This window comes from Zonotrichia leucophrys, chromosome 6, assembly GCF_028769735.1.
Source record: "Zonotrichia leucophrys gambelii isolate GWCS_2022_RI chromosome 6, RI_Zleu_2.0, whole genome shotgun sequence".
In the NCBI taxonomy this organism is placed as follows: Eukaryota; Metazoa; Chordata; class Aves; order Passeriformes; family Passerellidae; genus Zonotrichia; species Zonotrichia leucophrys.
The window spans coordinates 17,873,226-17,885,632 of NC_088176.1; the positions used below are offsets into that span (position 1 = coordinate 17,873,226).

A 12,407-nucleotide genomic window follows, 5' to 3' on the forward strand; every position below is an offset into this window, starting at 1 on the left:
CCACCCTCACCTCACACCCAAAAAATCAGAATTGTCTACAGCAAAGTAGCCTTTCAGGTGAATTTGTGGGACCTCATGCTGCTACACTGGGACTATGGATAGGAATATTTGTGATGATTATTTGCCTAGCTCCAGTACTGCCCTAAGTTTTTACTCAAATTGCTTTTCATCTTCATTCTGCACCCAGCTGATCCCTGGTGTTTGAGTGCAAACAGGGCTGTAACACAGACCTTGGGTGGTGCTGAGGTCTCCAGGTGTTTCAGCAGGACTGCAGCATTAGAAAATATTTGATTCTGATCACACCTGACTGGGAGGAGGGTTTGAAAATTTAGAGCAAAGGGGATCTTCGAAAGCCTAAAAACTCATTTGAGTCTGAGCTGCCTTTACATGGTGGTATTTTAGCCTTCACTGCTACCTGTACATTAGAGAGGCACACAGCAGTTCAGTGGATTGAACACAGGTATTCAAGTTGGTTTTTTTTTTAAAGAGGCATCTGAATTCTTTATGAACATTTAAAGTGTTGCTAGTTTTCCAGCCAAGCTAGAAGCTCTGAATTGGTGCTGATCTGTTACACACATTGCAAAATCCTTGGGTTTGGGATCATTCATTGGAAAGCAGCATTTTCAAGGAGGTAAGAGTTATTTCTGCAAAATCCCATGGTAAATAACAGCACAGTGCTTCTGTTGCTTGCTGGGCTGCAGACATTGGCAATGATCAGTGCTGTTTGTCACTACAGGGGTTACAAGTTTGTGTTCTCCCCTGTGCTGTCACTGCGGTGTTCCTGGGCTAAGCCTCTGCCTTCTGTTGGTCAGGCCTTGGAAAGGACAAATCTGGCAGAGCTGATAGATGCTGCAGTAGGAGAGAGAACTTTTTTTACCTGTCAGGTGTTTGTACTTCCATGAATATAAAGATACTCTCTGTGCAATCCCATGCCTGAGATTCCTTGTGACAAAGCATGGATTGTAAATTCTTAGAACCGTTTTTTCTTTCAGGTAGCATCTTTTACCTTTAGGTCATGTTTCCCACTGTTCACAGCCGCCTAAGTTTCTCTTCCAAAGTTTTCTCTTACATCCAGTAGAGCCAATGGCATTTTAATTCAGAGCACTTGAAATACAGTGCCAAATGTCATCCTGATTTCCCTATTTGAAATAAATTGGGTTACAGAGCAAAATTCAAGAGAAATTAGGTCTGTTAGAACACCTAGTTCTGGTTCAAACTTGTCACTTGAAAGTTGACTGACCTGAACAACTGACCTTAACTTTCACACCAGTAGCAGCTGTCTTTGGCTGAAAAATTTTTAGAAGTTGAAAAAAGAGGATTGAGATTTTCAGAAGGGACTGGGCTTTTAATGGTGTCTCCATTGCTGTCACCATTAAATAAGCATAATGTTTAAGCTAAGGAATTATATAGTGGTTACTGCTTTTAAGAATTTTAATTTTCAGGTTTTTATTAGAGAACTTTTTTTTTTTTTTTTTGTACAGAATAAAAAAGTACCTGTATATTTAAGGTAATAAGGAGGCACTACACTATGGATCTTTCTGACTTGTCTGGACCAGAGAAATCAGGAATACATTGCAAGTGTTTGGCCAACAGAATTCCCTTCCTAACAGTTCTTAAAAAGGGGAGTTTGAAATGAATGTTCAGCTGTACTTTTTTGGAACCATTTCCTTCTGGAATTTCTCCATCATAAGTTCACAGCTATCACTCTTCCTTAAATGTACTTTGGTATCTGTTTTTCCACAGAAGGTTTCATTGTGTCCAAAAATAAGCAAATCTCCAGGGCAACAGCAGCATTGAGGAACAAGCAAATGATACTTGGGATTGTGGTAGGACAATAACCTCCTGAGTCAGAGGTTTTCATTAGATGATTTAAGTAGCTTCAGGGCTTTAAGTCATTCCTTCAGCTGATGTGTCATCTTACATTTTAATGTAAAGACAGAAATTTTGTGAGGAATTATGTCCCAGGCCAGAATGACTGCAAATGGAAGTATGTCATTAAAACGGAGGCAGCTGAATTGGACTAATTTCGCTTTTTCAAGAAAAAACATTCCTCTGCTCAACTGAGCAATGCAGTTATTCTGCACTCAGTGCCTCCGAGTTTCAAACAGGAAAAGGCCCATCTGCTGATACCAGTGCCAGTGGACAGGCTTTAAAGGCTGCAGGCCTCACTAAATGAAGACTTCTATCTCAACCATTAAAGCTTACAGGAGGATTTCCACTAAGAACTGAATTGAGTTCTGGACATTGGGATTTTGGTAAGGCACAACACACTGGGTGACACCTCTTCTAAAGGAAAGCCTTTGTGTTACCCTCTGTTGTTCAGCATTTGGCTGTGGAAAGAGGACTTTATAGTCCTAAAGGAAGGTCATGTCTACTTTGCAGCATTTACATTAATAGCTCTGCTTCTTGTTTTTCCTGTCCCTCAGGGTACCCAGGAACTGGTTAAACAGGTGAAGAATTTGCCCCAAGCCAACTACAACCTCCTCAAATACATATGCAAGTAAGTGAAATTAATTAACACTTGGAAAAGTCTCTAAGTTTTGTGAGGCTGTCTTATATGCAAATAATATACTCTGAAAATATGAATATTCAAAACCCACCACTTAAGTATAAGTTACAACTCCTTTAAAAAATGTGGAGGTGAATGCAGCCTGCCTGAAGGAAGCTCCTGGTTTATCCAAGAGGATCAGCCAAGCAAATTGCTGCCACCTGCAGCCTTGGCAGCAGGCATGAATGATACTGATATATTATCTTGTTTATTTCAGAAGCACCTACAGATCACTAAAGGTAGACACTTATTCCAGATACTGCACACTTGGAAGATTATGACACAAGCTGAGTAGCAGATGCAGTCAGAATAGCCAGGCTGGTATTTGCTCTGGTTTGGAAGTGGGGTTGGAAGTGACTTCCTCTTGGATTCCCAGAGACCGTGCAGCCTTGTCTCCTTTCATGTCTGCTGATTTTCCCAGTTTTTGGGTTGCCTCTTTATCTGGGGATTGGAAGGAGATGATTTTTGAAGGCTACTTCCAACTCCAACCATTTTATGGTTCTGTGATCTGTATTTTGTTAGATTCAAGCCAAGCCACTAAGCTCTTTCCACAGGCTGCTAGTTCTCAGACAAGGATATGACTTACTACTTCTGTTATATCTGTAAGTGAAAATTCGCCCAAGTCAATCTATATAAATTGAGAATTCCTATAAAAATGCAAAAATCTGTCCTTTCAGACCCAGTAGTAGGCTGGGTCACTGCTAGGTGGGTACTTGTGGCAGAAACCATCCTGTCTTCTCTGGTTCATACACTGGGAGGGATCTGGGGTTACACTGAATATCTAAGCTACAGTAGTCCCTCAAATCATTTCAGGTGTCAGGGTTGTATGAAAACAGGACAAAACTCAATGCTTTTAGCTGAGAAGTGACTTACGAATTCCCTCTTCCTTTGATTTTTCTGGGGGGTTTTTCAAGGTTCCTTGATGAAGTTCAGGCTCATTCCAGCATTAACAAGATGAGTGTCCAGAACCTGGCTACAGTATTTGGACCAAACATTCTGCGGCCCAAAATGGAGGATCCAGTGACCATGATGGAAGGTAGGTGCTGCTCTGGGGGATGGCACAGCAGCTGTATTTTGGAGCTGCAAGTGAATGCCATACATTCCTTGGTAGCTGTATCAGTTGCCTGCACAGTCAGAACAAGTCAAGCCATTCCTTTCATCAGGGCCTGTGAGGGATGTTCCAGTTGGCATCTTATCCCACTTGCCACTGGACTGGGAGTGTCTCTCCTCTCCACCATGAGGAGCTGCCTCCACACCCCTGAAACTCTTTCTGAGCCTACTGCTAAAATGAAAGCACAGCTGTTTTTTACAGGAGGACTGTGCTTAAGTACCAAACTGCAGTCATTTAGTATTGGTGCATTTCAGTGGTTATACTGCTCCCTGTAGAGAACATCCAAGCCATGAGGAGAGGACTGTAGTTCTGGCTGTGGCACAGTGGCTACAACTAAAAGTGTCTTAGAAGTGTTGTCTTCTAAGGAGACTGTATGGATCAAAACTTCACATAATCAAAAATAATCAAAAATAAAAGAGTTAGTTTTGGATGTAAAAAAATCTAAGGCTTTAAAATTATTTGCTTCCATACAAATCAAGCAAGTTGACATTAGGGCTGGGATACAGCTCTTCTCCCAGGTTCCACTGAAACACAACTACTATTGTGTTTAGCAATAAAGTTTTGTAGGATTTTGGCAAGCCTGCCAAAATAATTGATTAATTAATTCAGCACAGATGGAGATGCTGTGCCCAGGATGCCTGAACTTGGCTCTGGTTCTGCTCCCTAGCTGTAGAGGACAGCTGATATGGTATTTTGTGTGATGCCAGTCCTTCACTGAAGGTCAGTGTTGTCATGCCTTAGCAGCAGCAGTGCCTTGAGCTCTTCACAGGTCATGTGCAGATGTGTCTCCCACGATGGCAGCTCACTGTAAGGCAGCAGGATAACTTCAGAGCATGACCTGATGTGTTATAGTAGTTCAGGGACTCGAAGCCTACCTCGGAGCTGTGGGCCATATTATTAAGGGTACATTTGATAGTTTCCCCTGGCTATATTATTAAGGATACGTTTGATACCTTCCCCTGTCTGTGCAGAAGGTGCAAATATCGGGGAGGAGCAGGGAGGGCGGGAGCAGTGCTCGTTGTTCGCTGGTGGAGCTGGGGACAGCTGTGAGCAGCCTGTGTGCGATGCTGGCACTTCCCCTAGTGGCCGCGGGGCCAGCGCTGGTGCGGCTCTCGCAGCCTGGCAGCAGCGTGCTCCCTGCCCGGCTGGCACAGGGACGGCTTTGGGCTAGCATCAGCTCAGGCATTTCGTTCTGCAGCTCATCCCATGGCAGAGGTGCCCGAACTCTGCGGAGGTGCACATGTGCTGGTGCTGGGGTCTCTCCTCATCATCGTGTAAAAACACTACAGTGATCTGACCCAGAATTCTGTATTGCCACAGGTCTGAACTATAAAAATATTGGGATGTGTAGGCTGGATTTTTAGACTTAATAATGATAGCAGGATTGGCAATGTTTTTATTTGAGTTGAGAATTTAGTTGAGGTTGGTTAGATAAAAGTAAAAGAGAAGTGGAAAGACCTTTTTTTTTTTTTTTTTTTTTGGCTTCAGAGTAGTCTGAGTTGCCTAAACAAACTGATAATGAGATCTTAATAAAAACCACTCTAATTGTGTCTCTCTTCAAATTTAACCCATGCATTTAAAATAGAAACACCTGAAGTTTGACAGCTAAATAGTTAGGAATGCCCTTATCTTCAAAACATTTAGTTCTCTTCCTGCATTCACAGACATGAAATAGAAGTGGTAGGTAAGCTAAGTACATCTTGCTATAGATCAAAAACTCATCAATAAAATCAAGCTCTTGCCTTGAACCCTGAGTATGTTATTCTCTTTCAGGCAATACTTAAAAATAGAATTGCTTACTCACCCTTCTAAAGGTTTTCCTCTTTTGTAGGAAGTGATTTATATTAGGTTTGGTAAGTGGTGTTCTCTATTAGTTCATAATGGTCTGCTCCACTCCTGAAAGACAGTGGCAGCACATTTCTCTGGGTTTAAACAACAGAGAGCACTTTCAGCACTTGCTGTACACCCTCTGCAAGTGCATATATAATGCAGATGTTAATACTTCCTGCAAGTTTCTCTAGATACTGAGTACAGCACAACGCCTGAGCTGAAATTTGTAGTTTTTCAATAAGAATATTTCTGGGCCTGTTCAGACCAAGAAACTGGGTCCAGCCTAGTCATGCCAACAGGCTGGGGTGAATCGCAGAGGTCTTTCATGTCTCCTCACCTGCTTGCCTTTGTTTTCCATCCACAGGCACCTCTCTGGTTCAGCACCTGATGACAGTGCTGATCAGTGAGCAGGGACGGATCTTTGCTGTTCCTCAGGCGGATGTGCCAGGGAACCAGCTGGAGATCAAACCAATGCGCCAGCGCAGCACTGTCGAGTGGATCTCCGAGGAGGACGGGGAGGACAGCAGGTCACAGAACAGCGCTGCCAGCCCCACTGATTTGCCTTCTGGCAATGCTGTGGCTCTGGAGGCCACTCCAGGACCTGCAGTGAAAATCACTCCTCCAGAGCAGAGTGGCAAATCAACCCAGCCTGCCACGAGCCCCAGTAAAAGAGTGCAGACACTGCCTCCATGGAAATATTCCTTCCGCCAGCAGGGAGCACGGTCTGTGAGCCCAAAGCTGGGCAGCTCTTCCTTAGACATCCCCAACCTCTCCTCCAGTGGGAACTGGTTGATGAACGGCCTGTACTCCCTCCGAGGCCATCGCCGGACAGCCTCTGGGGAGCGAGTGAAAGACTCGTGTTCCTCCCAGAGACTCTCCACTTACGACAATGTCCCCTCATCCAGCCTGTCCCTCAGCACCCACAGCATGGCCAGCACCACCTGGTCCACATCATCCTGTGAGATCTCCGTGATGGACTCGGTGAGCAGCTGCCCAGCCTGCCGGGCCAGTGACTCTTCTGCTTTGAGCTCCCTAAAAACCGAGTGGGTAACTCAGGGCTCGCTGTCCCAGAGCGAGGGCAAGACTGCAGATCTGGAGAACAGCATGGACAGGTTTGAAGCCTGCAGCAGCAGCAGCAGTGAACAGAGTGACCCGGCTGCAGCTTCCCGAGACTCTGTCCAATGCTCCAGGGCCTTACAGAGCTTGGTGGTGGAGCTAAAGACAGAGCTGAGCAAACAGAGGACTGAGTATGAGACTAGTATCAAAAGGTAATGTCTTCTGCAGGGGCACAAGGAAGTCATCTGTCAACATTCTCCCGTATGAACATGGGTGTGGGCTGCCAAGGGTACCAGGTTCTCAGCCCTGAAGTTTGGGGTTGGGTGACAGCAGATTTGCTTCTGCTTTTTCCTTGCTACTCTCTGAATCCAACATTTCTTTCTCTGATTTGAGAGAGCATCAAAAAGAAAACAAAGGGGACACAGGGAAATCCAATGCTTCACATTCTGTGTGTTCACTGTAAATGAGAGCTGCACAGGTAGTGCCAAAGTCTGCTCTTAGTGTCAGAGAAATAGCAAAGCAAACATCTTGTAGGGAGGAATTGGGACCCAGGATGGTCAGGCCTCAGCAAGGATAATCTGTGCAGGTGCTGATACTTGCACCAGACCAGTCTGAAACTGAGGGCTTATTCTTTTCCCAACTCCAGCATTCTTGAGGAAACTGCTCTTGATTATTTTCCACAGGTTTTTTTTGAGTGGTGGTATTGGGACTGCATCTCAGCTGTAATGTTTTGAGCAGCCCTTTTGTGTTGAACTTCTACAAACCTCACTTTTGGTATCTGATGGAGAAGAGTGGTCCTTGGCTGATGGGGCAGCCTAGCTTGGAAGAGCAGCAGTGTCATTTGCCAGCTGATGCTGTACTTTCCATCTGAGCTCAGAAAAATTCATTTCAGCTTTCAGGAGTGTTGTGTGTACGGCTGGGGCTAGGAAGTACTAATAACAAAGGAGTCATTAATTTGTGTGATATGTTAGGTTTTATGACTGTATGTGATAATAGAAAGACTTTTAGGAAAGCATTCAGGGGAAATACGCACATGAAATATTGGTGCTTAAAGGGATTAGATATATTTTAATATACAGCCATGTGCAAAATTGCACACCATATTGTAATACATGCTGCTCTGCAGCACCAGTATTCTGCACTGAAGAAGGGCTGTAGTCCCATTTCTTACAAAGAGTTGAGTTCTCAGGGTTTGGGGCTTTTTTGTTTTTGTGTTAAGGTGTTACTGTTATACTCCTTCAATTATTAAAACTCAGATTGGAACATGAGGTATGAAAATGCTGCCAGTCTCCCAGACATGGCACCAAAAGCACGTAAGACTGTTGGGATTGTGTAGCACAGCTTTAGGCTGCGGTTTTTGGCACTTTTTTCTTGTTAAGGTAGTTTCTCAAAAATGTATCTGAACCGTGATCTCTTCCCATGGGCCAGTTGTTAAGGTAGGTATTCCTCCTGCTATCTTCCTGCTTTATTTTATAATTTCCTCTGGTGGTGGCTTGCCAGCCCCCTCTGCGTTTCTGGCTCTTGCACTGTGCTGCCTTGGTGTGTGGAGCTGGAAGGAGAATCAGGCTGTGCAGCAGTTCCAGTTCCCACCTAACATCCCCAAGTGGGGGAAAAGCCCCACCTTGTTGTATTCAAAGTGTAAGAAAGAGCTCATGAAACACCAGCAGCTGCTAGCATGGGATGTTGGGAAAGGCCTGTGAATGAGGGTGGAAGTTCATGACTTACATGGTTTGCTTTTTTTGATGCCCTACTGATACAGAATGGGAGGAGGTGAGGGTTATGTGCCTTACATTTAATTGTGCAGAGCTGCCCTGGCAAGCCTTGTTGCAGGGATACAGTTAATAAACAGAAATACCAGGCTGAAGAACCTGGAAATGTGTAGCTGCACATTCTTGCCTGCTGCCTGGGGGAAGAGATGGTTTCCCACCTTTTATCAGTAAAACTGTGCCAATGATGCCTTAAGCTGCTGCAGGAGCATCTAGGAAGACCTGTTCTCCATTTCAGCTGTTGAGCTGCTTCAGCTCCAACACCTGCCTTTCCCTGCAGCTGGACAGGACAGAGAGCACTGTGGCTCCAGGGGAGGACTCTAAATTGGCCAGGTCTGACAGGGCAAAGTAGCTGAGAGGAAAATGCCTAATGAACTAAAGAGTTTCATAAAACCAGGCAAGGCGCAATCACTCCTTTTTGTATTAAACAGAATGACTCCAGCTGTTTGGGCCTACAGCCTGAAGGCTTGAAATTCTTAGACTTGACAGCACAGTCCAAGTTTTTCAGCTCTGAAAAATTTTGCAATGTTTTTACTACATCTGCAGCAATTTATAGGTGCAAAAGTATGTTCTTTTTCAGCTTGCATGGAAGTCTGCTACTATGGAAAGACAGGAGCTAACTAGCAAAGAAGGGAGGCTGCTTAGCACAAAAGATTTAGGCTTCCTCACCAGTTTTATTTTATTGAAGATAATTTAGTCCCCTGAAATTGCACATGTGCCTGTGTGGTTTGCAGAACTGTGTGTATCTAGCAGGACATGTTTTAATGAAAGAATATGAGCTTTTCTCTTGGCACGTACATAAGTGAAGGGAAAGCAGAGTGAGTACCTGCCTGGGGCAGAGGTAAGGAACACTTGCTGATGAAAAAGCTGTTATTTCTCATCAACTGCCCATTTTCTCTCTCTTAGTCAGAGGGAGGCAAGTTTTATTGCCTTCCTGTAACCACTCTGTTCCCGAGCATTTCTCCCTCAAGGCTAATATAATTACCAGACATTCTCTGTTGAGTTTCAGTAATTCATGTTTACCACCTGGCACTCTTCGGAAAGTGTAAGCATTGAGAGAGGACTGTTATGAATGTAGCAATGCTGTAAGTGCTGTGACTCTAAGTAATTCAGTCCTGAGTTAGCAGTTCAGGCTGCTGTAGTTGACCCCTAAACTCAGTGGTAAAAAATGTAATTGTCAACTCAGAGCTGTTATGTGTGTGTGGGGCAGCATCCCAGCTTCAGAAGTGTCATATTCCAGCTGATACTGGCTGGAGATAAAGGTCTGCCTTCATCCACAGGGGCTGCTTTTTGCTGAACTTGGTGCAGGTCAGTGCACCTGTGACTTCGATTCACTGTGAAAACTGTGACAATAATCAAACTGCCAACTTTAGCTGTATGTAAGCGAACAGAAAGCAAAAGTTTAAGGTGATGCATTGCCCCTTGTCAATGACAAACTTCACAGAGAATACCATCAAATGTTGGTGAGGAAGGACTATGATCTCATTCCTATCTGATCCATAAGGATGTTCCTCTATATGGGATATCCATATAGGGAAACACAGTATCACAGTAATGGATAAAGATTAAGGCATCGCAGTAATGGATAAAGATTATTTTGGGATTATATACTTGAACTCTGCCTAAGTGAGGAGTTAAGGAGTTAATCAATCTCCTCAGGCAGGCAGTCTGGTGCTGGAAAATAGGCATTGTTTTCTAACATTTGAGCATTTTCCTCAAGATGCAACTAAAGGAAGCTCTGCCCTAAATTGAACAGTAATGAAATAGCATTTATTCTGTCCTTTAAAACTTCCTCTTAAATTTAACATATTCTAAGTTGTTCCTCTTAGTTTTTTATAGTCATCAGCATTATTTATCCAGCCACTTTAAAAAGCCTTTTTTTTTTCTTCTCTGTTGGTTTTAAGAATTGAAGAAACAAGTGCAGACCTGAGGAACCAACTGGTTAGGTTAGAAGAAGAACTGGACCAAGAACGAAAGAAATACACAATGCTGGAGATAAAGCTGAGGAATTCCGAACGTGCTCGTGAAGATGCTGAGAAGAGAAATTACCTCCTGCAGAAGGAAATGGAAGAATTTTTTTCAACATTAGGATGTTTAACTGTTGGGAGTCAAAGTGCTAAAGTCCCCAAGTAGAACAACTATAGAAAATCCTGTTCCTGACAAAATGAGTGAAAATGCATATTTTGTTCTGGTATACTCATGTATCATGAGTAATTCTATAGTGATTGTGCTCTCAGTGACACTTGCCCTGTTGTCTCTACATGTGCTATAGTATTTGGGCCAGCTGGGAAAGACTGCTGACCATAAAGCTTGAAAATTTAGTGTCAGATTGACAAGAAAGAGTGGGTCCCCTCTGTATCCACAGAACAACAAAAACTCTTCTCCAGAGTGTCCTGCTGCCATCTTAGGACTCAGCTGCACCATCCTTTTGTTGGCTCAAGGAGAGTGGAAGGTCCTGCAGAGTGGGTGGATGGCCAGAACCAACAAACAAGCTGAGCCTGGAGCTGAGGGATCCCCACACTTGTGCTTGGGAAGGTGGCAGTTCCAGCCTGTCACCACAGCCAGGACATTTGCCAGACGGATTTAATGAGGTGGCTTTCGCCCTACTCCCTCCATAAAGTTTGTTCAAATTTCTCATTCCTAGAGTGATATTATTTTATGAAGATATTGCGAAAACAAGGTCTGCAAACATGCTGAAGATACCAAAATCTTGACAATTCACTAAAATTGTCCCTTACCCACCTAATATTTTTAGTGTTTCACAAAAATGCAGCTTTAAATTAAACTGTGATTAATAATGAGATTGGCTACACAAACTCTTTGGAACTTTAAATATGCACATTTTGCCTTAGGTATCTGAAGGTTTTCTGAGCCAAAAATAGAGCAGTATTAGCTGCAAGAAAAAAAAATCTTCTGAGATGATATATGTATTAAGGCAGAAGATGGAAGATCCTTATCATCAAAACACATCCAAACTTTAATAGCAAAACTTATGGTAAGAGAAATCAGTGCAATTGGGGTGGGGGTTGTCAGGGTGGTAAAGGGGGGAGGGTGGGGATCTATCCTTAAACTTTCCTGCACAATGTACACTTTCCTCCCTTGTAACATTTCTCCTTACACTAGCTGATATTTTTGTTGTTAGTTCTTACAGGGATATGAGGGGACAGGAAGAATACTGCACACAACCCATCATCCCAACTTCCTTACTTCTGCTAAGGAGAAATCATTAGAATGAAGCTGTGAGTTCTGGTAATTTGCTGCTGGGCTGACTTCCCTTCCAACTGATTTCAAGAAGTTCTGCATAGCATTTGTAACACCCATGCAGGCCATGCAGAGCCTGCACACAGAAAATTGTTTCACCAGATTCAGCTTGAATTTCTCACCTGCAAGCCCAGCATCGTTCACTTTGTCTTGGCACTCCATCTTTGACATCCTGAAGTAGCTTGGGAGTCTCTAAGGAGAAAGAATTTTAACAAAAAGTGCCACAACAACATGAACTGGCTAAAGGGAAAGTATGGACTGTAACGAAGAAGATTGCTTTATTTTAAGTATTATGAAAAAGTGCCCTGAATCTCATTTCTTACTAGAGAAAACTATGATTCACTGTCTGAAAATAACCTTAGAATGGGTTTTTACATACCAGGAGATAGTCAATACTGAAAGATATACTTTCTTCTCAGCATCTCACAGATATCCAGGTATTTCAATATTTTAAACATCTAGGTATGAACTTGTTTCTATTGCACTGTAAAACCTCTCCTTATTACAGAAATGTAAAAAATTGTAAACCATTTAAAGTGAGCAAAAAGCAGAATTTTAACCTAATCTTTCCTGGATAAGAAATGTCAAGCAAGGTGATACAGTAAATCATGTGGATTGGTGCACTCAGTTATTTCAAAACCTTTTTCCTACTTCCCAGGCTCTCCAGCTGCCCTGCATTCCTTACTGCCCCAGCTTGAGGCAGGTACCTGCATGTTCAGCAGCAGCTGCCTGCCACCTGCAGGCATCAGCATCATCCCCAATTTTTTTTCCCACCTCTGCCTTGAATTCATTACCAATGGTCTCAAGTTATCATTTAAGGAATAAGATGGCCATT

General features: G+C 43.3%; 1 protein-coding gene across 6 annotated transcripts in view; it reads left to right on the top strand.

The window, feature by feature from the left end:
* Window positions 1-12,187, top strand: part of ARHGAP22 (Rho GTPase activating protein 22) — a 117,211-nt gene extending 105,024 nt beyond the window's left edge. For all 6 annotated transcript variants that reach the window (XM_064716302.1, XM_064716303.1, XM_064716304.1 and 3 more), the window contains 5 exons: window positions 2,427-2,500; window positions 3,463-3,584; window positions 5,854-6,757; window positions 10,216-11,306; window positions 11,454-12,187. In XM_064716302.1, the coding sequence (XP_064572372.1) occupies window positions 2,427-2,500; window positions 3,463-3,584; window positions 5,854-6,757; window positions 10,216-10,444 (1,329 nt within the window). In that variant the 3' untranslated portion in view covers window positions 10,445-11,306; window positions 11,454-12,187. The remainder of the gene's footprint in view (window positions 1-2,426; window positions 2,501-3,462; window positions 3,585-5,853; window positions 6,758-10,215; window positions 11,307-11,453) is intronic.
* The last annotated feature ends 220 nt before the right edge of the window (window positions 12,188-12,407 follow it).